The following is a 27594-nucleotide window of genomic DNA, read 5'->3' on the forward strand; positions in this document are numbered from 1 at the left end:
AATGAGCTCCACTATGGATGGTGGACTTCACAGTGTGGATAGACCATGGAGTCCCTCCGACTCTGAGGAACCTCGTACTGTGAGGGATGCTGCCGAAACCTTATTCCTGCCCTGAGTGCGGGAGACAGAAAGTAGAGCACAAGGAGTCTTGTGTGAAAACAGGTAACAACGGAACTTTACAAGTTAAAGCTATGGCGCTACATGTACCAGCATGCCTGCTGATCTTTGGGAACAGATGAGGCGGACCAGCAGCAAAGCCGCAGATATATGTGATGATCCACCTTTAGGAGATCCCTGAAACCCCATCTCTTCAGGAAGGCTTATCCCACCTCCATCTAACAACTGTGGAGACCTCGCTCATACCGAGACAGGAAGTCTCTATAAAAGACAGGAAGTCTCTATAAAAGACAGGAAGTGATGTCAGGTACAGACAGGAAGTGACGTCAGGTACAGACAGGAAGTGATGTCAGGTATAAATAGGAAGTTTCGGGTGAGAGGTGAGTCGGGAGGAAGTAGAGAGGAGACATCGCTGAAAGTGACAGTTGAGGAGGTAATAAGATCTTATCTTCTATTTACACCCAGTAACCCCCCCCCCGTCATGTCCGTCCTCTTCCTCCATAGTCACTGTGATGTCTTTTTATCTCCAGCAGATGATGATACACACATATATAGTGTGGAAATGTAACGTAGGAGTCCAGTCATCTGATGTTTTACTAAGCTGACCAGTATATGAATTTTGAACATGCCATAAATCTGCTTTGGGGCCCCTTACAACTCCTTCAGATCGGTGTATCGTCCCCATAGAGCCCTAATGAGCTCTCAGTTTAAATCATATGAATACAATCTGAGTGCATCAAAACAAAAAGGTGACCAAAGTCTTACAGATGGTTTTCTGTAGAAAGCAGCCACAGCCCGAGTAGAAAAGCCTGTGCCCTGCCAGCATGCTCTAGAGGAGGACCTTTGCTCTCTATGTGGAAGCAGGGGTCTCTCTAAGCCGACACCATGTTCCTTTTCAATAGGGAGGAAGCCGTAGGACTGTGATAACTGGTGCTGTTGCATTCCCCCCACCTGTTGAGGGATGCCAAGACTTTGGACATCCATTTCTATATATGTCTCTCTCTCTATTTTGTCATCAACTTGCTGTGAACTGTTTGCCATTATGGAAGCCATTTGTTGGCACCTCTACCCCCAGCCACCCCATGAGATGTATGATGGCGGACGTCACAGCTGGAAGTGAAGATTTATGATGTTGGAGGAAACAACCAGGAGAGGAGATTTATGGCATCAGAGGACACAACCAGGAGAGGAGATTAATGAGGTCGGAGGACACAACCAGGAGAGGAGATTTATGAGGTCGGAGGACACAACCAGGAGAGGAGATTTATGAGGTCGGAGGGCACAGTCAGTGGAGGAGTTTTATGACGTCAGAGGACACAACCGGGCGAGGAGATTTATGACATCAGAGGACACAACCAGGAGAGGAGATTTATGAGGTCGGAGGACACAACCAGGAGAGGAGATTTATGAGGTCGGAGGACACAACCAGGAGAGGAGATTTATGAGGTCGGAGGGCACAGTCAGTGGAGGAGTTTTATGACGTCAGAGGACACAACCGGGCGAGGAGATTTATGACATCAGAGGACACAACCAGGAGAGGAGATTTATGAGGTCGGAGGACACAACCAGGAGAGGAGATTTATGACATCAGAGGACACAAGCAGCAGAGGAGATTTATGAGGTCGGAGGGCACAGTCAGGGGAGAAGTTTTATGACATCAGAGGACACAACCAGGCGAGGAGATTTATGAGGTCGGAGGGCACAACCAGGAGAGGAGATTTATGAGGTCGGAGGGCACAACCAGGAGAGGAGATTTATGAGGTCGGAGGGCACAACCAGGAGAGGAGATTTATGACGTCAAAAGATACAACCAGGCGAGGAGATTTATGAGGTCGGAGGACACAACCAGGAGAGAAGTTTTATGATGTCGGAAGACACAACATGGAGAGGAGATTTATGACATCAGAGGACACAACCAGGAACAGAGATTTATGATGGTGAAGGACACGGCCAGAAGTGGAGATTTATGACGATGAAGGACACGGCCAGAAGTGGAGATTTATGACGATGAAGGACACGGCCAGAAGTGGAGATTTATGACGATGAAGGACACGGCCAGAAGTGGAGATTTATGACGATGAAGGACACGGCCAGAAGTGGAGATTTATGACTGGGAAGGACACGGCTAGAAGTGGAGATTTATGACTGGGAAGGACACGGCCAGAAGTGGAGATTTATGACGATGAAGGACACGGCCAGAAGTGGAGATTTATGACGATGAAGGACACGGCCAGAAGTGGAGATTTATGACGATGAAGGACACGGCCAGAAGTGGAGATTTATGACGATGAAGGACACGGCCAGAAGTGGAGATTTATGATGGTGGAGGACACAGATGAGAGTGAAAATTTATGACAGTGGAGGACAGTGTCGGGAATGGAGATTTATGACGGTGGAGGACACGGCCAGAAGTGGAGATTTATGACTGGGAAGGACACGGCCAGAAGTGGAGATTTATGACGATGAAGGACACGGCTAGAAGTGGAGATTTATGACGGTGGAGGACACGGCCAGAAGTGGAGATTTATGACGATGAAGGACACGGCCAGAAGTGGAGATTTATGACGATGAAGGACACGGCTAGAAGTGGAGATTTATGACGATGAAGGACACGGCCAGAAGTGGAGATTTATGACGGTGGAGGACACAGATGAGAGTGAAAATTTATGACAGTGGAGGACAGTGTCGGGAATGGAGATTTATGATGGTCACATTTGGGAGAATCGCATCACATACAGTGCAGTAATCTGCAGTGTGTAATGTACAGTATAGCTTATAAAATGTAAAGATGAGGTGTAGAACACACAGGACAAGGTACAGAGGTCAGGAGAAAGATGAAAGACGTAGCACAGATAAACAGCTCAAAACAAAACTGACTTTCTCATCCAGGGAGCCAAAGGGTTGGAGGCTCCTGGACACCAAAAACATGGCAAACTTTAAACTGAATGTTCCCCACTGGGGGGCGTCCTTACATGATAGAAACCCTCATATTACCCCCCCCCCTCCCCCCCATCCTAATATTGTACAACCAGTACAGTCCAGATCATTCTCTGTTATCAATTTTTGGTCTACAGGAGACCTGTATAGATGAAATTACGGCACCAATGAGGATGGAGGAGGACCGGAGTCACATGACTGAGAAGGTACTAAACCTCACCCTGGAGATCATCTACCTGCTGACCGGAGAGGTGAGGGGGATTCTGGGAGGTCACATGACATCACTCTTATCTCTTTTAATAAAACACAGACCTGACCGGAGAGGTGAGGAGGATTCTGGGAGGTCACATGACATCACTCTTATCTCTATTAATAAAACACAGACCTGACCAGAGAGGTGAGGAGGATTCTGGGAGGTCACATGACATCACTCTTGTCTAGTCTGCTCAATAGACCGTGTTCTTATTGTAGACCTTTAGATGATGTCAGATGATTGATATCAGTCTACCTTTCTCGTGATCTGTAGGATTATGTTGTAGTGAAGAAGTCTAGTGGGGAGCCAATCTCAGGAGGATGGAGCAGGACCCAGAGCCCCACCATGGTGCCTCCCCTTCCTTCTCCTATACCTGAGAGGAGCAAAGAGCAGAAGATCCTGGAACTGACCACCATGATGGTTCATCTGCTGACAGGAGAGGTGAGGAGGATTCTGGGAATTGTGGGACATTATCCAGTAACAGACAAGGGATGTGTCTGGATGGTGACTGTATCATTGTGTGTGTCAGGTTCCAATAAGGTGTCAGGATGTCACTGTCTATTTCTCCATGGAGGAGTGGGAGTATTTAGAAGGACACAAGGATCTCTACAAGGACGTCATGATGGCCAATCAGCCGCCCCTCACATCACCGGGTAAGAGGAGACTTTATTGTAAAGGAGAGAGCAGTACGGAGGCTCCACCCATCCCCCATCATCTGATAAACACATAGAAACAATGTATTCAGTCAGTGTGTGTGTTTCCTACAGATGGATCCAGTAATGGGAACCCACCAGAGAGATGTCCCCGTCCTCTGTATTCCCGGGATTCCACACAGGAAGGTCACACCATCCCCCACCATCATCAGGTAGGTGAGGAACAATCACTGATAGTATCATTAGGATCTGTACATTATCTGCATTGTTACCATTGATGTCATTTTTATTATATATTCAGAGTGGAAACCTGAGAGATCCTAAAGTTGAGGTTAAAGAAGAGATAAAAGAGGAGGATGATGAGGATGGGGTGATGGAGGAAGAACACAAAAATCTGTATTATGACACCATGGTGGAGTCATCCAGATACAGGAACCCACCAGAGAGATGTCCCCATCCTCTGTATTCCCGGGATTCCACACAGGAAGGTCACACCATCCCCCACCATCATCAGGTAGGTTGAACCTAGCCACTAGAGGCCTCAAAGCTTTGATACCAGTAATAGGTAGGTGGCACTTAATGTTAAGTCAAAGTGACTGGTGTGTCTAATGTCTTACACCCCCCACCGTTCGCCATGGACTCAGCCCTGGTTTCTGCGGATTCTAAACATGCCTCTGGGTGAGAGGGGGGGCACCACACTGTTTTGACTGCAGGTGACATAAGTCAAGTGTCACCATCTCTTGCCATCATTATGGCGACGCTCTTCTTTTATGGCCTACTTTTTGCCTTTATAAACTATTTCTTACCTCTCCACCCCCATCCCTCGCCCCTAGAGGCAGATGGGTGGACTTCTACTCCAGGAGTCTTTGAGCCATGTAACCCTCTCCACCCAACCCCCCCCCCCACCCCCCATATGTACAAATTTTTCCATCAATTCTTTATTGGATGAAAAATAGCCTGAACCCCACATGGGGCCAAAGGATTATATATCCACGTGAAGAGATCTTCCATCCTCAAGAAAAGGTCTTCCAGAGCCAATCACTACCTAGAAGTCAGTCATGCTACAAACCACCAAGCCAAAGTTTGAAAATTCAAGATGATCAGTTGAACTTAAATACCCGGGGGGGGGGGGGTCACCTTATTTTCTTAAAGGGAAAGATTGAGGACGAACCCATTACTCCACCAAATGTTCTCACCCAACTGGTTTTACGCGGAAGGTGGTTGAGGAGCTACAGTGGGTTTGCTATGGGATTGCTGATCTTGGGAGGTCCACCTCAACCCACAGATGGTAAACCAATGATCCATATTGGGACCCTCATGCTCTAGTGTCTCGGGTTTGTGTGGACTCAATAAGATTTTGTTTTGGTTTAGGGCGAAGATCTGATTATTATAAAAGTTGAGGGTGAAGAAGAAGAAGAGAGGTATGTGAGGGATGATCGGCGAGATACGGAGGAGGCTGGAAGGACGAGGACATTCATAGAGGAGGACACTCCTACAGAGATCAGCACAGGTGACCCATCATATATTCTTCTTTTATCTCTACTCTGGACACTGGTTGGTCAACAGTTGGGTGAGAACTAAGCAATAAAGCCCTAGGCCTATGGTCACTTGTTGTATGGTAAAGGGTCTACAAGTCTGAATGTTGACCCTCTTGTCTATCAGAGGTCACATGACCCAGTGCCTAGGCTTGTGGTTGTGTAAAGAGCATGGACCTCCCAGTCCCCATTGGTTCCTGCTCTTCTGACAAGGCTGTGTAAATGTAGAAGTGATCTGGGAGGAGGACCAAAGGCCCTTTGACTGAAGAGGGGGGAAGAGTCCAGGCTGGTTGGGACCTCCACAGAGAACATCTTCTCTCTCATATCTACCTGATCCAGATCAGGTCCTATGACTGAAGAGGAGAAGAGTCCCGGCTGGTTGGGACCTCCACAGAGAACATCTCCTCACTCATATCTACCTGATCCAGATCAGGCCCTATGACTGAAGAGGAGAAGAGTCCCGGCTGGTTGGGACCTCCACAGAGAACATCTCCTCACTCATATCTACCTGATCCAGATCAGGCCCTATGACTGAAGAGGAGAAGAGTCCCGGCTGGTTGGGACCTCCACAGAGAACATCTTCTCACTCATATCTACCTGATCCAGATCAGGCCCTATGACTGAAGAGGAGAAGAGTCCCGGCTGGTTGGGACCTCCACAGAGAACATCTCCTCACTCATATCTACCTGATCCAGATCAGGCCCTATGACTGAAGAGGAGAAGAGTCCCGGCTGGTTGGGACCTCCACAGAGAACATCTCCTCACTCATATCTACCTGATCCAGATCAGGTCCTATGACTGAAGAGGAGAAGAGTCCCGGCTGCTTGGGGGAGGAGGACCAAAGGACTGAAGAGGGGGGAAGAGTCCCGGCTGGTTGGGGGAGGAGGACCAAAGGACTGAAGAGGTGGGAAAAGTCCCGGCTGGTTGGGGGAGGAGGACCAAAGGACTGAAGAGGGGGGAAAAGTCCCGGCTGGTTGGGGCCTCCACAGAGAACATCTCCTCACTCATATCTACCTGATCCAGATCAGGTCCTATGACTGAAGAGAAGAGCCCCGGCTGGTTGGGACCTCCACAGAGAACATCTCCTCACTCATATCTACCTGATCCAGATCAGGCTCTATGACTGAAGAGGAGAAGAGTCCCGGCTGGTTGGGACCTCCACAGAGAACATCTCCTCACTCATCTCTACCTGATCCAGATCAGGCCCTATGACTGAAGAGGAGAAGAGTCCCGGCTGGTTGGGACCTCCACACAGAACATCTCCTCACTCATATCTACCTGATCCAGATCAGGCCCTATGACTGAAGAGGAGAAGAGTCCCGGCTGGTTGGGACCTCCACAGAGAACATCTCCTCTCTCATATCTACCTGATCCAGATCAGGCCCTATGACTGAAGAGGAGAAGAGCCCCGGCTGGTTGGGACCTCCACAGAGAACATCTCCTCTCTCATATCTACCTGATCCAGATCAGGCCCTATGACTGAAGAGGAGAAGAGTCCCGGCTGGTTGGGACCTCCACACAGAACATCTCCTCACTCATATCTACCTGATCCAGATCAGGCCCTATGACTGAAGAGGAGAAGAGTCCCGGCTGGTTGGGACCTCCACACAGAACATCTCCTCACTCATATCTACCTGATCCAGATCAGGTCCTATGACTGAAGAGGAGAAGAGCCCCGGCTGGTTGGGACCTCCACAGAGAACATCTCCTCACTCATATCTACCTGATCCAGATCAGGCCCTATGACTGAAGAGGAGAAGAGTCCCGGCTGGTTGGGACCTCCACAGAGAACATCTCCTCACTCATATCTACCTGATCCAGATCAGGCCCTATGACTGAAGAGGAGAAGAGTCCCGGCTGGTTGGGGGAGGAGGACCAAAGGACTGAAGAGGGGGGAAGAGTCCCGGCTGGTTGGGGGAGGAGGACCAAAGGACTGAAGAGGGGGGAAAAGTCCCGGCTGGTTGGGGCCTCCACAGAGAACATCTGCTCACTCATATCTACCTGATCCAGATCAGGCCCTATGACTGAAGAGGAGAAGAGTCCCGGCTGGTTGGGACCTCCACAGAGAACATCTCCTCACTCATATCTACCTGATCCAGATCAGGTCCTATGACTGAAGGGGAGAAGAGTCCCAGCTGGTTGGGACCTCCACAGAGAACATCTCCTCTCTCATATCTACCTGATCCAGATCAGGCCCTATGACTGAAGAGGAGAAGAGTCCCGGCTGGTTGGGGCCTCCACACAGAACATCTCCTCACTCATATCTACCTGATCCAGATCAGGCCCTATGACTGAAGAGGAGAAGAGTCCCGGCTGGTTGGGACCTCCACAGAGAACATCTCCTCACTCATATCTACCTGATCCAGATCAGGTCCTATGACTGAAGAGGAGAAGAGTCCCGGCTGGTTGGGAGCGCCATAGAGAACATCTCCTCTCTCATATCTACCTGATCCAGATCAGGCCCTATGACTGAAGAGGAGAAGAGTCCCGGCTGGTTGGGACCTCCACAGAGAACATCTCCTCACTCATATCTACCTGATCGAGATCAGGCCCTATGACTGAAGAGGAGAAGAGCCCCGGCTGGTTGGGACCTCCACAGAGAACATCTCCTCACTCATATCTACCTGATCCAGATCAGGCCCTATGACTGAAGAGGAGAAGAGTCCCGGCTGGTTGGGACCTCCACAGAGAACATCTCCTCACTCATATCTACCTGATCCAGATCAGGCCCTATGACTGAAGAGGAGAAGAGTCCCGGCTGGTTGGGAGCGCCATAGAGAACATCTCCTCTCTCATATCTACCTGATCCAGATCAGGCCCTATGACTGAAGAGGAGAAGAGTCCCGGCTGGTTGGGACCTCCACAGAGAACATCTCCTCACTCATATCTACCTGATCCAGATCAAGTCCTATGACTGAAGAGGAGAAGAGCCCCGGCTGGTTGGGACCTCCACAGAGAACATCTCCTCACTCATATCTACCTGATCCAGATCAGGCCCTATGACTGAAGAGGAGAAGAGTCCCGGCTGGTTGGGACCTCCACAGAGAACATCTCCTCACTCATATCTACCTGATCCAGATCAGGTCCTTTGACTGAAGAGGAGAAGAGTCCCGGCTGGTTGGGACCTCCACAGAGAACATCTCACTCATATCTACCTGATCCAGAACAGGCCCTATGACTGAAGAGGAGAAGAGTCCCGGCTGGTTGGGACCTCCACAGAGAACATCTCCTCACTCATATCTACCTGATCCAGATCAGGCCCTATGACTGAAGAGGAGAAGAGTCCCGGCTGGTTGGGACCTCCACACAGAACATCTTCTCACTCATATCTACCTGATCCAGATCAGGCCCTATGACTGAAGAGGAGAAGAGTCCCGGCTGGTTGGGACCTCCACAGAGAACATCCCCTCACTCATATCTACCTGATCCAGATCAGGCCCTATGACTGAAGAGGAGAAGAGTCCCGGCTGGTTGGGGGAGGAGGACCAAAGGACTGAAGAGGGGGGGAAGAGTCCCGGCTGGTTGGGGGAGTAGGACCAAAGGACTGAAGAGGGGGGAAAAGTCCCGGCTGGTTGGGGGAGGAGGACCAAAGGACTGAAGAGGGGGGGAAAAGTCCCGGCTGGTTGGGGCCTCCACAGAGAACATCTCCTCACTCATATCTACCTGATCCAGATCAGGCCCTATGACTGAAGAGGAGAAGAGCCCCGGCTGGTTGGGACCTCCACAGAGAACATCTTCTCACTCATATCTACCTGATCCAGATCAGGCCCTATGACTGAAGAGGAGAAGAGTCCCGGCTGGTTGGGACCTCCACACAGAACATCTCCTCACTCATATCTACCTGATCCAGATCAGGCCCTATGACTGAAGAGGAGAAGAGTCCCGGCTGGTTGGGACCTCCACAGAGAACATCTCCTCTCTCATATCTACCTGATCCAGATCAGGCCCTATGACTGAAGAGGAGAAGAGCCCCGGCTGGTTGGGACCTCCACAGAGAACATCTCCTCTCTCATATCTACCTGATCCAGATCAGGCCCTATGACTGAAGAGGAGAAGAGTCCCGGCTGGTTGGGACCTCCACACAGAACATCTCCTCACTCATATCTACCTGATCCAGATCAGGCCCTATGACTGAAGAGGAGAAGAGTCCCGGCTGGTTGGGACCTCCACACAGAACATCTCCTCACTCATATCTACCTGATCCAGATCAGGTCCTATGACTGAAGAGGAGAAGAGCCCCGGCTGGTTGGGACCTCCACAGAGAACATCTCCTCACTCATATCTACCTGATCCAGATCAGGCCCTATGACTGAAGAGGAGAAGAGTCCCGGCTGGTTGGGACCTCCACAGAGAACATCTCCTCACTCATATCTACCTGATCCAGATCAGGCCCTATGACTGAAGAGGAGAAGAGTCCTGGCTGGTTGGGGGAGGAGGACCAAAGGACTGAAGAGGGGGAAAGAGTCCCGGCTGGTTGGGGGAGGAGGACCAAAGGACTGAAGAGGGGGAAAAAATCCCGGCTGGTTGGGACCTCCACAGAGAACATCTCCTCACTCATATCTACCTGATCCAGATCAGGCCCTATGACTAAAGAAGAGAAGAGCCCCGGCTGGTTGGGGCCTCCACAGAGGACATCTCCTCTCTCATATCTATCTGATCCAGATCAGGCCCTATGACTGAAGAGGAGAAGAGCCCCGGCTGGTTGGGACCTCCACAGAGAACATCTCCTCACTCATATCTACCTGATCCAGATCAGGCCCTATGACTGAAGAGGAGAAGAGTCCCGGCTGGTTGGGGCCTCCACAGAGAACATCTCCTCACTCATATCTACCTGATCCAGATCAGGCCCTATGACTGAAGAGGAGAAGAGTCCCGGCTGGTTGGGGGAGGAGGACCAAAGGACTGAAGAGGGGGGCGGAGGACCAAAGGACTGAAGAGGGGGGAAGAGTCCCGGCTGGTTGGGGGAGGAGGACCAAAGGACTGAAGAGGGGGGAAAAGTCCCGGCTGGTTGGGACCTCCACAGAGAACATCTCCTCACTCATATCTACCTGATCCAGATCAGGTCCTATGACTGAAGAGGAGAAGAGTCCCGGCTGGTTGGGGGAGGAGGACCAAAGGACTGAAGAGGGGGGAAGAGTCCCGGCTGGTTGGGGGAGGAGGACCAAAGGACTGAAGAGGGGGGAAGAGTCCCGGCTGGTTGGGGGAGGAGGACCAAAGGACTGAAGAGGGGGGAAAAGTCCCGGCTGGTTGGGACCTCCACAGAGAACATCTCCTCACTCACATCTACCTGATCCAGATCAGGTCCTATGACTGAAGAGGAGAAGAGTCCCGGCTGGTTGGGACCTCCACAGAGAACATCTCCTCACTCATCTCTACCTGATCCAGATCAGGCCCTATGACTGAAGAGGAGAAGAGTCCCGGCTGGTTGGGACCTCCACAGAGAACATCTCCTCACTCATATCCACCTGATCCAGATCAGGCCCTATGACTGAAGAGGAGAAGAGTCCCGGCTGGTTGGGACCTCCACACAGAACATCTCCTCACTCATATCTACCTGATCCAGATCAGGCCCTATGACTGAAGAGGAGAAGAGTCCCGGCTGGTTGGGACCTCCACAGAGAACATCTCCTCACTCATATCTACCTGATCCAGATCAGGCCCTATGACTGAAGAGGAGAAGAGTCCCGGCTGGTTGGGACCTCCACAGAGAACATCTCCTCACTCATATCTACCTGATCCAGATCAGGTCCTATGACTGAAGGGGAGAAGAGTCCCGGCTGGTTGGGGGAGGAAGACCAAAGGACTGAAGAGGGGGGAAGAGTCCCGGCTGGTTGGGGGAGGAGGACCAAAGGACTGAAGAGGGGGGAAGAGTCCCGGCTGGTTGGGGGAGGAGGACCAAAGGACTGAAGAGGGGGGAAAAGTCCCGGCTGGTTGGGGCCTCCACAGAGAACATCTCCTCACTCATATCTACCTGATCCAGATCAGGCCCTATGACTGAAGAGGAGAAGAGTCCCGGCTGGTTGGGACCTCCACAGAGAACATCTCCTCACTCATATCTACCTGATCCAGATCAGGCCCTATGACTGAAGAGGAGAAGAGCCCCGGCTGGTTGGGACCTCCACAGAGAACATCTCCTCACTCATATCTACCTGATCCAGATCAGGCCCTATGACTGAAGAGGAGAAGAGCCCCGGCTGGTTGGGACCTCCACAGAGAACATCTCCTCTCTCATATCTACCTGATCCAGATCAGGTCCTATGACTGAAGAGGAGAAGAGTCCCGGCTGGTTGGGACCTCCACAGAGAACATCTTCTCACTCATATCTACCTGATCCAGATCAAGTCCTATGACTGAAGAGGAGAAGAGCCCCGGCTGGTTGGGGGAGGAGGACCAAAGGACTGAAGAGGGGGGGAAGAGTCCCGGCTGGTTGGGGGAGGAGGACCAAAGGACTGAAGAGGGGGGAAAAGTCCCGGCTGGTTGGGGGAGGAGGACCAAAGGACTGAAGAGGGGGGGAAAAGTCCCGGCTGGTTGGGGCCTCCACAGAGAACATCTCCTCACTCATATCTACCTGATCCAGATCAGGCTCTATGACTGAAGAGGAGAAGAGTCCCGGCTGGTTGGGACCTCCACAGAGAACATCTCCTCACTCATATCTACCTGATCCAGATCAGGTCCTATGACTGAAGAGGAGAAGAGCCCCGGCTGGTTGGGACCTCCACAGAGAACATCTCCTCACTCATATCTACCTGATCCAGATCAGGCCCTATGACTGAAGAGGAGAAGAGTCCCGGCTGGTTGGGAGCGCCATAGAGAACATCTCCTCTCTCATATCTACCTGATCCAGATCAGGCCCTATGACTGAAGAGGAGAAGAGTCCCGGCTGGTTGGGACCTCCACAGAGAACATCTCCTCACTCATATCTACCTGATCCAGATCAGGCCCTATGACTGAAGAGGAGAAGAGCCCCGGCTGGTTGGGACCTCCACAGAGAACATCTCCTCACTCATATCTACCTGATCCAGATCAGGCCCTATGACTGAAGAGGAGAAGAGCCCCGGCTGGTTGGGACCTCCACAGAGAACATCTCCTCACTCATATCTACCTGATCCAGATCAGGTCCTTTGACTGAAGAGGAGAAGAGTCCCGGCTGGTTGGGGGAGGAGGACCAAAGGACTGAAGAGGGGGGAAAAGTCCCGGCTGGTTGGGACCTCCACAGAGAACATCTCCTCACTCATATCTACCTGATCCAGATCAGGCCCTATGACTGAAGAGGAGAAGAGCCCCGGCTGGTTGGGACCTCCACAGAGAACATCTCCTCACTCATATCTACCTGATCCAGATCAGGCCCTATGACTGAAGAGGAGAAGAGTCCCGGCTGGTTGGGACCTCCACAGAGAACATCTCCTCACTCATATCTACCTGATCCAGATCAGGCCCTATGACTGAAGAGGAGAAGAGTCCCGGCTGGTTGGGACCTCCACAGAGAACATCCCCTCACTCATATCTACCTGATCCAGATCAGGCCCTATGACTGAAGAGGAGAAGAGTCCCGGCTGGTTGGGGGAGGAGGACCAAAGGACTGAAGAGGGGGGGGAAGAGTCCCGGCTGGTTGGGGGAGGAGGACCAAAGGACTGAAGAGGGGGGAAAAGTCCCGGCTGGTTGGGGGAGGAGGACCAAAGGACTGAAGAGGGGGGGAAAAGTCCCGGCTGGTTGGGGCCTCCACAGAGAACATCTCCTCACTCATATCTACCTGATCCAGATCAGGCTCTATGACTGAAGAGGAGAAGAGTCCCGGCTGGTTGGGACCTCCACAGAGAACATCTCCTCACTCATATCTACCTGATCCAGATCAGGCCCTATGACTGAAGAAGGAGAAGAGTCCCGGCTGGTTGGGACCTCCACAGAGAACATCTCCTCACTCATATCTACCTGATCCAGATCAGGCCCTATGACTGAAGAGGAGAAGAGTCCCGGCTGGTTGGGACCTCCACAGAGAACATCTCCTCACTCATATCTACCTGATCCAGATCAGGTCCTATGACTGAAGGGGAGAAGAGTCCCGGCTGGTGGGGGGAGGAGGACCAAAGGACTGAAGAGGGGGGAAGAGTCCCGGCTGGTTGGGGGAGGAGGACCAAAGGACTGAAGAGGGGGGAAGAGTCCCGGCTGGTTGGGGGAGGAGGACCAAAGGACTGAAGAGGGGGGAAAAGTCCCGGCTGGTTGGGGCCTCCACAGAGAACATCTCCTCACTCATATCTACCTGATCCAGATCAGGCCCTATGACTGAAGAGGAGAAGAGTCCCGGCTGGTTGGGGCCTCCACAGAGAACATCTCCTCACTCATATCTACCTGATCCAGATCAGGTCCTATGACTGAAGAGGAGAAGAGTCCCGGCTGGTTGGGAGCGCCATAGAGAACATCTCCTCTCTCATATCTACCTGATCCAGATCAGGCCCTATGACTGAAGAGGAGAAGAGTCCCGGCTGGTTGGGAGCGCCATAGAGAACATCTCCTCTCTCATATCTACCTGATCCAGATCAGGCCCTATGACTGAAGAGGAGAAGAGCCCCAGCTGGTTGGGACCTCCACAGAGAACATCTCCTCACTCATATCTACCTGATCCAGATCAGGCCCTATGACTGAAGAGGAGAAGAGTCCCGGCTGGTTGGGACCTCCACAGAGAACATCTCCTCACTCATATCTACCTGATCCAGATCAGGTCCTATGACTGAAGAGGAGAAGAGTCCCGGCTGCTTGGGGGAGGAGGACCAAAGGACTGAAGAGGGGGGAAGAGTCCCGGCTGGTTGGGGGAGGAGGACCAAAGGACTGAAGAGGTGGGAAAAGTCCCGGCTGGTTGGGGGAGGAGGACCAAAGGACTGAAGAGGGGGGAAAAGTCCCGGCTGGTTGGGGCCTCCACAGAGAACATCTCCTCACTCATATCTACCTGATCCAGATCAGGTCCTATGACTGAAGAGAAGAGCCCCGGCTGGTTGGGACCTCCACAGAGAACATCTCCTCACTCATATCTACCTGATCCAGATCAGGCTCTATGACTGAAGAGGAGAAGAGTCCCGGCTGGTTGGGACCTCCACAGAGAACATCTCCTCACTCATCTCTACCTGATCCAGATCAGGCCCTATGACTGAAGAGGAGAAGAGTCCCGGCTGGTTGGGACCTCCACACAGAACATCTCCTCACTCATATCTACCTGATCCAGATCAGGCCCTATGACTGAAGAGGAGAAGAGTCCCGGCTGGTTGGGACCTCCACAGAGAACATCTCCTCTCTCATATCTACCTGATCCAGATCAGGCCCTATGACTGAAGAGGAGAAGAGCCCCGGCTGGTTGGGACCTCCACAGAGAACATCTCCTCTCTCATATCTACCTGATCCAGATCAGGCCCTATGACTGAAGAGGAGAAGAGTCCCGGCTGGTTGGGACCTCCACACAGAACATCTCCTCACTCATATCTACCTGATCCAGATCAGGCCCTATGACTGAAGAGGAGAAGAGTCCCGGCTGGTTGGGACCTCCACACAGAACATCTCCTCACTCATATCTACCTGATCCAGATCAGGTCCTATGACTGAAGAGGAGAAGAGCCCCGGCTGGTTGGGACCTCCACAGAGAACATCTCCTCACTCATATCTACCTGATCCAGATCAGGCCCTATGACTGAAGAGGAGAAGAGTCCCGGCTGGTTGGGACCTCCACAGAGAACATCTCCTCACTCATATCTACCTGATCCAGATCAGGCCCTATGACTGAAGAGGAGAAGAGTCCCGGCTGGTTGGGGGAGGAGGACCAAAGGACTGAAGAGGGGGGAAGAGTCCCGGCTGGTTGGGGGAGGAGGACCAAAGGACTGAAGAGGGGGGAAAAGTCCCGGCTGGTTGGGGCCTCCACAGAGAACATCTCCTCACTCATATCTACCTGATCCAGATCAGGCCCTATGACTGAAGAGGAGAAGAGTCCCGGCTGGTTGGGACCTCCACAGAGAACATCTCCTCACTCATATCTACCTGATCCAGATCAGGTCCTATGACTGAAGGGGAGAAGAGTCCCAGCTGGTTGGGACCTCCACAGAGAACATCTCCTCTCTCATATCTACCTGATCCAGATCAGGCCCTATGACTGAAGAGGAGAAGAGTCCCGGCTGGTTGGGGCCTCCACACAGAACATCTCCTCACTCATATCTACCTGATCCAGATCAGGCCCTATGACTGAAGAGGAGAAGAGTCCCGGCTGGTTGGGACCTCCACAGAGAACATCTCCTCACTCATATCTACCTGATCCAGATCAGGTCCTATGACTGAAGAGGAGAAGAGTCCCGGCTGGTTGGGAGCGCCATAGAGAACATCTCCTCTCTCATATCTACCTGATCCAGATCAGGCCCTATGACTGAAGAGGAGAAGAGTCCCGGCTGGTTGGGACCTCCACAGAGAACATCTCCTCACTCATATCTACCTGATCGAGATCAGGCCCTATGACTGAAGAGGAGAAGAGCCCCGGCTGGTTGGGACCTCCACAGAGAACATCTCCTCACTCATATCTACCTGATCCAGATCAGGCCCTATGACTGAAGAGGAGAAGAGTCCCGGCTGGTTGGGACCTCCACAGAGAACATCTCCTCACTCATATCTACCTGATCCAGATCAGGCCCTATGACTGAAGAGGAGAAGAGTCCCGGCTGGTTGGGAGCGCCATAGAGAACATCTCCTCTCTCATATCTACCTGATCCAGATCAGGCCCTATGACTGAAGAGGAGAAGAGTCCCGGCTGGTTGGGACCTCCACAGAGAACATCTCCTCACTCATATCTACCTGATCCAGATCAAGTCCTATGACTGAAGAGGAGAAGAGCCCCGGCTGGTTGGGACCTCCACAGAGAACATCTCCTCACTCATATCTACCTGATCCAGATCAGGCCCTATGACTGAAGAGGAGAAGAGTCCCGGCTGGTTGGGACCTCCACAGAGAACATCTCCTCACTCATATCTACCTGATCCAGATCAGGTCCTTTGACTGAAGAGGAGAAGAGTCCCGGCTGGTTGGGACCTCCACAGAGAACATCTCCTCACTCATATCTACCTGATCCAGAACAGGCCCTATGACTGAAGAGGAGAAGAGTCCCGGCTGGTTGGGACCTCCACAGAGAACATCTCCTCACTCATATCTACCTGATCCAGATCAGGCCCTATGACTGAAGAGGAGAAGAGTCCCGGCTGGTTGGGGGAGGAGGACCAAAGGACTGAAGAGGGGGGGAAGAGTCCCGGCTGGTTGGGGGAGTAGGACCAAAGGACTGAAGAGGGGGGAAAAGTCCCGGCTGGTTGGGGGAGGAGGACCAAAGGACTGAAGAGGGGGGGAAAAGTCCCGGCTGGTTGGGGCCTCCACAGAGAACATCTCCTCACTCATATCTACCTGATCCAGATCAGGCCCTTTGACTGAAGAGGAGAAGAGCCCCGGCTGGTTGGGACCTCCACAGAGAACATCTTCTCACTCATATCTACCTGATCCAGATCAGGCCCTATGACTGAAGAGGAGAAGAGTCCCGGCTGGTTGGGACCTCCACACAGAACATCTCCTCACTCATATCTACCTGATCCAGATCAGGCCCTATGACTGAAGAGGAGAAGAGTCCCGGCTGGTTGGGACCTCCACAGAGAACATCTCCTCTCTCATATCTACCTGATCCAGATCAGGCCCTATGACTGAAGAGGAGAAGAGCCCCGGCTGGTTGGGACCTCCACAGAGAACATCTCCTCTCTCATATCTACCTGATCCAGATCAGGCCCTATGACTGAAGAGGAGAAGAGTCCCGGCTGGTTGGGACCTCCACACAGAACATCTCCTCACTCATATCTACCTGATCCAGATCAGGCCCTATGACTGAAGAGGAGAAGAGTCCCGGCTGGTTGGGACCTCCACACAGAACATCTCCTCACTCATATCTACCTGATCCAGATCAGGTCCTATGACTGAAGAGGAGAAGAGCCCCGGCTGGTTGGGACCTCCACAGAGAACATCTCCTCACTCATATCTACCTGATCCAGATCAGGCCCTATGACTGAAGAGGAGAAGAGTCCCGGCTGGTTGGGACCTCCACAGAGAACATCTCCTCACTCATATCTACCTGATCCAGATCAGGCCCTATGACTGAAGAGGAGAAGAGTCCTGGCTGGTTGGGGGAGGAGGACCAAAGGACTGAAGAGGGGGAAAGAGTCCCGGCTGGTTGGGGGAGGAGGACCAAAGGACTGAAGAGGGGGAAAAAATCCCGGCTGGTTGGGACCTCCACAGAGAACATCTCCTCACTCATATCTACCTGATCCAGATCAGGCCCTATGACTAAAGAAGAGAAGAGCCCCGGCTGGTTGGGGCCTCCACAGAGGACATCTCCTCTCTCATATCTATCTGATCCAGATCAGGCCCTATGACTGAAGAGGAGAAGAGCCCCGGCTGGTTGGGACCTCCACAGAGAACATCTCCTCACTCATATCTACCTGATCCAGATCAGGCCCTATGACTGAAGAGGAGAAGAGTCCCGGCTGGTTGGGGCCTCCACAGAGAACATCTCCTCACTCATATCTACCTGATCCAGATCAGGCCCTATGACTGAAGAGGAGAAGAGTCCCGGCTGGTTGGGGGAGGAGGACCAAAGGACTGAAGAGGGGGGCGGAGGACCAAAGGACTGAAGAGGGGGGAAGAGTCCCGGCTGGTTGGGGGAGGAGGACCAAAGGACTGAAGAGGGGGGAAAAGTCCCGGCTGGTTGGGACCTCCACAGAGAACATCTCCTCACTCATATCTACCTGATCCAGATCAGGCCCTATGACTGAAGAGGAGAAGAGCCCCGGCTGGTTGGGACCTCCACAGAGAACATCTCCTCACTCATATCTACCTGATCCAGATCAGGCCCTATGACTGAAGAGGAGAAGAGTCCCGGCTGGTTGGGACCTCCACAGAGAACATCTCCTCACTCATATCTACCTGATCCAGATCAGGCCCTATGACTGAAGAGGAGAAGAGTCCCGGCTGGTTGGGACCTCCACAGAGAACATCTCCTCACTCATATCTACCTGATCCAGATCAGGCCCTATGACTGAAGAGGAGAAGAGTCCCGGCTGGTTGGGGGAGGAGGACCAAAGGACTGAAGAGGGGGGGGAAGAGTCCCGGCTGGTTGGGGGAGGAGGACCAAAGGACTGAAGAGGGGGGAAAAGTCCCGGCTGGTTGGGGGAGGAGGACCAAAGGACTGAAGAGGGGGGGAAAAGTCCCGGCTGGTTGGGGCCTCCACAGAGAACATCTCCTCACTCATATCTACCTGATCCAGATCAGGCTCTATGACTGAAGAGGAGAAGAGTCCCGGCTGGTTGGGACCTCCACAGAGAACATCTCCTCTCTCATATCTACCTGATCCAGATCAGGTCCTATGACTGAAGAGGAGAAGAGCCCCGGCTGGTTGGGACCTCCACAGAGAACATCTCCTCACTCATATCTACCTGATCCAGATCAGGCCCTATGACTGAAGAGGAGAAGAGTCCCGGCTGGTTGGGAGCTACACAGAGAACATCTCCTCACTCATATCTACCTGATCCAGATCAGGTCCTATGACTGAAGAGGAGAAGAGTCCCGGCTGGTTGGGGGAGGAGGACCAAAGGACTGAAGAGGGGGGAAGAGTCCCGGCTGGTTGGGGGAGGAGGACCAAAGGACTGAAGAGGGGGAAAGAGTCCCGGCTGGTTCGGGGAGGAGGACCAAAGGACTGAAGAGGGGGAAAGAGTCCCGGCTGGTTCGGGGAGGAGGACCAAAGGACTGAAGAGGGGGGAAAAGTCCCGGCTGGTTGGGGCCTCCACAGAGAACATCTCCTCACTCATATCTACCTGATCCAGATCAGGCCCTATTACTGAAGAGGAGAAGAGCCCCGGCTGGTTGGGACCTCCACAGAGAACATCTCCTCACTCATATCTACCTGATCCAGATCAGGCCCTATGACTGAAGAGGAGAAGAGCCCCGGCTGGTTGGGACCTCCACAGAGAACATCTCCTCTCTCATATCTACCTGATCCAGATCAGGTCCTATGACTGAAGAGGAGAAGAGTCCCGGCTGGTTGGGACCTCCACAGAGAACATCTCCTCACTCATATCTACCTGATCCAGATCAGGTCCTATGACTGAAGAGGAGAAGAGCCCCGGCTGGTTGGGACCTCCACAGAGAACATCTCCTCACTCATATCTACCTGATCCAGATCAGGTCCTTTGACTGAAGAGGAGAAGAGTCCCGGCTGGTTGGGGGAGGAGGACCAAAGGACTGAAGAGGGGGGAAAAGTCCCGGCTGGTTGGGACCTCCACACAGAACATCTCCTCACTCATATCTACCTGATCCAGATCAGGCCCTATGACTGAAGAGGAGAAGAGTCCCGGCTGGTTGGGACCTCCACAGAGAACATCCCCTCACTCATATCTACCTGATCCAGATCAGGCCCTATGACTGAAGAGGAGAAGAGTCCCGGCTGGTTGGGACCTCCACAGAGAACATCCCCTCACTCATATCTACCTGATCCAGATCAGGCCCTATGACTGAAGAGGAGAAGAGTCCCGGCTGGTTGGGGGAGGAGGACCAAAGGACTGAAGAGGGGGGGAAGAGTCCCGGCTGGTTGGGGGAGGAGGACCAAAGGACTGAAGAGGGGGGAAAAGTCCCGGCTGGTTGGGGGAGGAGGACCAAAGGACTGAAGAGGGGGGGAAAAGTTCCGGCTGGTTGGGGCCTCCACAGAGAACATCTCCTCACTCATATCTACCTGATCCAGATCAGGCCCTATGACTGAAGAGGAGAAGAGTCCCGGCTGGTTGGGACCTCCACAGAGAACATCTCCTCACTCATATCTACCTGATCCAGATCAAGTCCTATGACTGAAGAGGAGAAGAGCCCCGGCTGGTTGGGACCTCCACAGAGAACATCTCCTCACTCATATCTACCTGATCCAGATCAGGCCCTATGACTGAAGAGGAGAAGAGTCCCGGCTGGTTGGGACCTCCACAGAGAACATCCCCTCACTCATATCTACCTGATCCAGATCAGGCCCTATGACTGAAGAGGAGAAGAGTCCCGGCTGGTTGGGACCTCCACAGAGAACATCCCCTCACTCATATCTACCTGATCCAGATCAGGCCCTATGACTGAAGAGGAGAAGAGTCCCGGCTGGTTGGGGGAGGAGGACCAAAGGACTGAAGAGGGGGGGAAGAGTCCCGGCTGGTTGGGGGAGGAGGACCAAAGGACTGAAGAGGGGGGAAAAGTCCCGGCTGGTTGGGGGAGGAGGACCAAAGGACTGAAGAGGGGGGGAAAAGTTCCGGCTGGTTGGGGCCTCCACAGAGAACATCTCCTCACTCATATCTACCTGATCCAGATCAGGCCCTATGACTGAAGAGGAGAAGAGTCCCGGCTGGTTGGGACCTCCACAGAGAACATCTCCTCACTCATATCTACCTGATCCAGATCAAGTCCTATGACTGAAGAGGAGAAGAGCCCCGGCTGGTTGGGACCTCCACAGAGAACATCTTCTCACTCATATCTACCTGATCCAGATCAAGTCCTATGACTGAAGGGGAGAAGAGTCCCGGCTGGTTGGGACCTCCACAGAGAACATCTCCTCACTCATATCTACCTGATCCAGATCAGGTCCTATGACTGAAGAGGAGAAGAGCCCCGGCTGGTTGGGACCTCCACAGAGAACATCTCCTCACTCATATCTACCTGATCCAGATGGGATCTTGATGGAAGTGAACTAACCCTCTCATATCTATTGATGATGTTTTTATATTTTTCCAGGACACGCCATGGAGAAACCCTCAAAGGATCGTCTCACTTTATCTCCAGGTTGTAGAATGGGAGATGAGGACATCACAGGAGATTGTGGAGGAGAAAAGACAATGATCTCCACTATGGATGGTGGACTTCACAGTGTGGATAGACCATGGAGTCCCTCCGACTCCGAGCAACCTCGTACTGTGGGGGATGGGGCCGGGATTCACGGGGAGAAGACCTATCCCTGTCCTGAGTGCGGGAAATGTTTTTCCCAGAAGTCCTATCTTTCTGCACATCAGATAATCCACAGAGGCGAGAAGCCCTTTTCCTGTTCCGAGTGCGGGAAATGTTACCAACGAAAATCTGAACTCGTCACCCATCAAAGAATTCACACGGGGGAGAAGCCGTATTCCTGCCCCGAGTGCGGGAAATGTTTTTCTCAGAAGTCCCACCTCTCTGTTCATCGGATATGCCACACGGGGGAGAAGCCGCATTCCTGCCCCGAGTGCGGGAAATGTTTCGCCTATAAATCCACCCTTGCCATGCATCACCGATCTCACACGGGTGAGAAGCCGTATTCCTGCCCCGAGTGCGGGAAATGTTTTTCGTGGCGGTCGCAGCTTTCCAAGCACCAGAAGTTTCACAGGGACGAAAAGCCGCACTCCTGCCCCGAGTGCGGGAAAAGCTACAGGCTGAAATCGGAACTCGTCGCGCATCAAAAGTCCCACGCGGGGCAGAATCCGCATTCCTGTACCGAGTGCGGGAAGTGGTTTCTGTGGAAATCAGAACTGCTCAGACATCAGAGGTGTCACACGGGGGAGAAGCCGTATTCCTGCCCTGAGTGCGGGAAAAGTTTCGCGCAGAAGTCCTGCCTTTCAAGACATCAGAGGACTCACACAAACTCCGAGGCGTAAGTAGTGTCCCGAGTGCGGTAAATGTTTCTTATATGGATCATATTTTGCCGTACACCAGAGGTGTCACGCGGGGGAGAAGCCGCATTCCTGCCCCGAGGGCGGGAAAAGTCCTGCCCTTCCAGGCACCGGAGAACTCACACACAAACTCCAAGATCTCACACGGGGAAGAAGCCCACCTTGGTATACACCTCGGAAAATACGCGGGTGAGCGCCCCTCTTAGAAGAACGAGAGGGGGGCGGAGTCTCGGCTGGATTAGTCCCTCCTCCAGCGTAATCTGATCTCCCCTGCTCTTCATTAGAAGCTTCAAAAAAGGGAAAAGTCACGGTGAGAGAGGCGTGGGTGTTGCTAGTGGATGAAGAGTAGGTGGGTGGGGGAGGGGGGAATCAGGCCATGGATGGCTCAAGAACGTTGGAAAATTCCATAGTTAAGACGTTCATTAGAACATTCATTCTTGCCATCATCGAGTCATCCAGACCTGCCATTAGAATGGAATTCCAGATGTTTTTATGCAGGGCCCGGGACTGGATAGGAGGGGGGGGGGGCCAGGGGGGCAGCCGCCCCGGGCACAATGGTTTATTGCCCTCTGCCGGTTGCTTCCCGTTACAAGGCCAACAGGCGCAGTGACAGCAGCATCACTGCTAACCCCCGACCCTAAAAAGGAAGGGGGCAACGCAGTTTGGCATCTTTTCCCTGGGCGCTGGATGACGGTCACGTACCTGGTCGGAGGTCTGAGAGGGAGCTCCCCCTACGGCTAAGTGCACTACACCACCCCTGAAGGTGGTACAGGAAGTGCAGTGCCCAAAGAAGCACAGGTTGCCAGTAGGGTACTGAATAGCTGGACCCATGGTGACCTGATGAATACTGGAGGAGGCAGGACGCACAGCAAGGCAGGTGTCTCTCGGGAACTCCAGAAGTTTTTGGGGAACGGTGCACACAGGAGAAGGCAGTGAAAGCCAGGCCAGGGGTCAATCACGGTTTGGATCAGCCTGAATTCGGAGGAAATGGAACAAGCCGAGATCATACACGGGAAGGGAAGGCAGGCAAGACACAGGTAAGTAGTAGCAAAGTCCGTAATGCGAGCCGGGGGTCGTCCACGGGTGATCAAGCAGCAGCAGCAAAGGTCTGTAGAACAAGCCGGGGGGGGGGGGGGGGGTCAAAGCCAGGAGAGAAGATCAGACAGGTCGAGGGCAAGCTGGGTCACAACAGGAAATCCAAGGAGATATGCACAGAGGCTCAGGAAGGCTGACGACAATTCAGCAATCTGCGGACTCTCCAGCAGTCCTTTATAGGCCAGAGAGTGGCCGCATCTGTCACGTAATGCTCGCGCCTTCGCGCCGCCGAGCACCTGTGTGTGCCGGTTCGTCATCCTTGCGTAGGTGCGCATGCGGGAACGCACCCATTTTCCAGTATTGGCAACATTGCCAGCTCTCCTATGGCTATTTTCACGACAATGACCTTGTCCCGGCACTGGGTATAAAATCCCCCCCCCCCGTAATACGCGCGCCGTCGCGCACCTGTGTGCGCCGGTTCGTCATCCTTGCGTCGGTGCACATGCGGGAATGCACCCATTTTTAGTATTGGCAACATTGCCAGCTCTCCTACAGCCATTTCCCTGACAATGACCTTGTCCCGGCACTGGGTTTACAATTCCCCCCCGCACCACCCCCCCATAATGCGCGCGCCTTCGCACCATTGCGCACCTGTGTGCGCCGGTCCGTCATTCTTGCGTCGGTGCGCATGCGGGAACGCACCCATTTTTCAGTATTGGCAACATTGCCAGCTCTCCTACGGCCATTTCCCTGACAATGACCTTGTCCCGGCACTGGGTTTACAATTACCCCCCGCCCCCCCCCCCCCCCGTAATGCGCGCACCTGTGTGCGCCGGTTCATCATCCTTGCATCGGTGCGCATGCGGGAATGCACCCATTTCCAGTATTGGCAACATTGCCAGCTCTCCTACGGCCATTTCCCTGACAATGACCTTGTCCCAGGCACCGGGTTTACAATTACCCCCCCGCCCCCCCCCCCCCCGTAATGCGCGCACCTGTGTGCGCCGGTTCATCATCCTTGCATCGGTGCGCATGCGGGAATGCACCCATTTCCAGTATTGGCAACATTGCCAGCTCTCCTACGACCATTTCCACGACAATGACCTTGTCCCGGCACTGGGTTTACAATTCCCCCCCCCTCCCCGTAATGCGTGCACCTTCGCACCGTCGCGCACCTGTGTGCGCCGGTCCGTCATCCTTGCGTCGGTGCGCATGCGGAAACGCACCCATTTTTCAGTATTGGCAACATTGCCAGCTCTCCTACAGCCATTTCCCTGACAATGACCTTGTCCCGGCACTGGGTTTACAATTCCCCCCCCCCCCCCCGTAATGCGTGTGCCCTCGCTCCGTCACACACCTGTGTGCGCCGGTTCGTCATCCTTGCATCGGTGCGCATGCGGGAATGCACCCATTTTCCAGTATTGGCAACATTGCCAGCTCTCCTACAGCCATTTCCCTGACAATGACCTTGTCCCAGGCACCGGGTTTACAATTACCCCCCCGCCCCCCCCCCCGTAATGCGCGCACCTGTGTGCGCCGGTTCATCATCCTTGCATCGGTGCGCATGCGGGAATGCACCCATTTCCAGTATTGGCAACATTGCCAGCTCTCCTACGACCATTTCCACGACAATGACCTTGTCCCAGGCACCGGGTTTACAATTACCCCCCCGCCCCCCCCCCCCCCCCCGTAATGCGCGCACCGTCGCGCACCTGTGTGCGCCGGTTCGTCATTCTTGCGTCAGTGCGCATGCGGGAATGCACCCATTTTCCAGTATTGGCAACATTGCCAGCTCTCCTATGGCCATTTCACTGACAATGACCTTGTCCCGGCACTGGGTATAAAATCCCCCCCCGTAATACGCGCGCCTTCGCACCGTCGTGCACCTGTGTGCGCCGGTTCGTCATCCTTGCGTCGGTGCGCATGCGGGAACGCACCCATTTTCCAGTATTGACAACATTACCAGCTCTCCTACGGCCATTTCCATGACAATGACCTTGTCCCGGCACTGGGTTTACAATTCCCCCCCCGCACCCCCCGTAATGCGCGCCTTCGCACCGTCGTGCACCTGTGTGCGCCGGTCCGTCATCCTTGCGTCGGTGCGCATGCGGGAACGCACCCATTTCCAGTATTGGCAACATTGCCAGCTCTCCTACGGCCATTTCCACGGCAATGACCTTGTCCTGGCACTGGGTTTACAATTCTGCCCCCAACCCCCCCGTGAAAGCCACATTCAAAGTTAGAATTTCGTTCACTCGATACAAAATCTTATTTTTCCCCATCACTACAGTCAAAGACGACCATCGACCTCGATAACCATTGCCAAAAATCTAGAAAAGGTTCAGAAAATTAAAAATTTCATATACGAAATTCTACCGGTGCATGGCCAGCTTTACTAGGAGAGAGAGGGGGGGAGGGGCACGTCAAGGCTGGTTGGCACCAGTGTAGGATGTGGAATATTGGTCTGGTATGGAGGTTGAGCGGGGGTGGGGGGTGGGTGGTCCCCCAAAAATCTATACTAATCCTTTATCCAGACGTTCAGTTCAGTTGACCAGGGAAGGAAGGAGCAGAGAGCAGGCAGCCTTCCCCCCTCCTGCACCATACCGGGCCACGTGCCCTCAACATTCAGGGAGGTACTTTTCAAGGGTCGGAGAGCAAAGCCTCACCCCCCACATGAAAGGCACCAGTGGCGTAACTAGAACTTTCAGGGCCCCGATGCAAGAAACCATGAAGGGCCCCCCTGAACCCAAGCCAGGGCCTTTCCCTCCGAGTCTGGTGGTGGAACTCCAGGGCGTGGTCACAGGTATGACCTTTGTGAGCCCTGTAGTTCCACCACTGGCATCAGTATTTTTTTTTTATTATTTTTTATTTTTATTTTTAGGTGCCCCATTGGGGGACTGTCCCTAGGCAGGATGGGGTCCCTGTCCCCAGAAGAGGTGAGGTCCTTTTCTCCAGGGCAGATGAAGTTACTGCCCCCAGGTGAGAAGGGGCCCCTGTCCCCAGGGGGAGATGGAGGGGGTATGTAATGGTGTGTGGGGGATGGGGTCCTCTCACTCACTATGACCAAGCTGCAGGCTGCGCACTCATCCATGTTGGCCTGGGCTCCATCCAGTGTGCTGGACGGGCGATCAGCATATCTCACAGAAAGACCTTTCATCATCTGTGTATGATGGGGGAGGAGGGGGGCTGGCAGACAAGCCTGCAGTGTCCTCCGGGGGGCTCTCATAGGGCTGCACTGCATCTGGGTGATTAAAGTTTATTTACCCGGGAGAAGTATGCAGTGCAGTGTGGACCGGACTCAGGGGGGGGGGGGGCGGGACTCTGGCTGGGGAGAACAGACATCGGACTGAGCGGCAATGCATGGAGCAGGAGAGGGGTACTCTGAGGAGCCGGCCGGGGACACAGGTCATGCGGGGAATTCACAACTAAAGAGCAGCCAGTGCGATAGTCGAGCATGGAGCTCTGCTAGTCACCCTCCACCTCCAGCCACCCGTGTGCATGGTGCACTGGTACCCCTAGCTGCCTATGCTGCTGCCGGCCATATGTAGAGGGGGCTGCATGGGCCCCCTGCAGCACAGGGCCCAGTTGCGGTCGCGACTGCTGCACCCCCTATAGTTACGCCCCTGAAAGGCACCTTGACTTGATGTAGACAAGGGTCTATGCCTCTCATTCCTGGCCAGATGGCCAACAACTGAAGACCCCTCAGGTATGGATTTCGAGGACCCCATGCCATTTTTCTTGAGTGTTTAAAAATGTTTGCCCTGAGATCCCTTCCTTAAAATTCATACCAGACACCAGGCCACGTGCAGGAAAGAAAAGGTGTAGGGTCCCACTCAAAATCAATACCAGACCCTTATTCACATACCCTCAACATTGGGAGGACATTGGGAGCATACACACATTGATGGAGACAAAGGCTCCATCGCCACATCCCGAGGTAGGGTGGAGGGGCTAATAAGGGGGTCCCCAGATCTCTGCCCACCCCATGTAATTGAGTATGGGGTGAATAGTACCCTTATGTAACTCAGAGGAGCATGAACTGGACCTTTCTGGAGCTACACCCAAGCAGGAAGGCCTTTGAGGCAAGGACCTCGAAAACAGTGGTCACCGAAATGCAGCCCTTTGCCTGTTTTTTTCCTGCCTTTGAGGCACCATTTAATTTGCTGCCACCAATGATGGGGCACAATTCCTCCCAATGACGGGGCACAATTCCTCCCAATGACGGGGCACAATTCCTCCCAATGTCACCAATGATGGGGCACAATTCCTCCCAATGACAAAATCATTACTGATTACTGACTCCAACAATGTGGCACAATTCCTCCCAATGATGGGGCACAATTCTTCGGAGT

The 27594-nt window shown here is 53.3% G+C and overlaps 2 protein-coding genes across 3 annotated transcripts in view; both read left to right on the plus strand.

The window, feature by feature from the left end:
* The first annotated feature begins 493 nt into the window (after positions 1-493).
* LOC143955984 (gastrula zinc finger protein XlCGF66.1-like) lies at positions 494-4520 on the plus strand. 2 transcript variants are annotated; one of them, XR_013269822.1, is made up of 5 exons: positions 494-550; positions 3192-3305; positions 3581-3748; positions 3837-4172; positions 4262-4517. XR_013269822.1 is itself a non-coding variant. In XM_077466109.1 (4 exons), exons 2-4 carry the CDS (start codon positions 3222-3224, stop codon positions 4035-4037), a joined length of 453 nt encoding a protein of 150 aa, XP_077322235.1. In that variant the 5' UTR covers positions 494-550; positions 3192-3221; the 3' UTR covers positions 4038-4520. The 2 variants fall into 2 exon arrangements, 1 of the variants encoding a protein (XP_077322235.1); XM_077466109.1 differs by having other exon boundaries at positions 3837-4520.
* Positions 4521-5310: 790 nt separating this feature from the next.
* LOC143955453 (uncharacterized) overlaps positions 5311-27594 on the plus strand; it is a 274185-nt gene continuing 251901 nt past the window's right edge. Inside the window, exons 1-3 of the mRNA XM_077465497.1 lie at positions 5311-5470; positions 21303-22188; positions 22315-22396. Coding sequence (XP_077321623.1) covers positions 21311-22188; positions 22315-22396 — 960 coding nt within the window. The 5' untranslated portion in view covers positions 5311-5470; positions 21303-21310. The remainder of the gene's footprint in view (positions 5471-21302; positions 22189-22314; positions 22397-27594) is intronic.

The sequence above is a fragment of the Lithobates pipiens genome, unplaced genomic scaffold (genome assembly GCF_037356315.1).
Source record: "Lithobates pipiens isolate NorthernLeopardFrog02 unplaced genomic scaffold, aLitPip1_a1.2 Scaffold_35, whole genome shotgun sequence".
NCBI lineage: Eukaryota > Metazoa > Chordata > Amphibia > Anura > Ranidae > Lithobates > Lithobates pipiens.

Bases quoted from the DNA above. Each gene is read 5' to 3' on its own strand.
- LOC143955984 (XM_077466109.1), top strand. From the start codon at position 3,222: ATGAGGATGGAGGAGGACCGGAGTCACATGACTGAGAAGGTACTAAAC. The intron at 3,306-3,580 runs GTGAGGGGGATT...CGTGATCTGTAG, and splicing joins TCTACCTGCTGACCGGAGAG to GATTATGTTGTAGTGAAGAA. The intron at 3,749-3,836 runs GTGAGGAGGATT...TGTGTGTGTCAG, and splicing joins TTCATCTGCTGACAGGAGAG to GTTCCAATAAGGTGTCAGGA.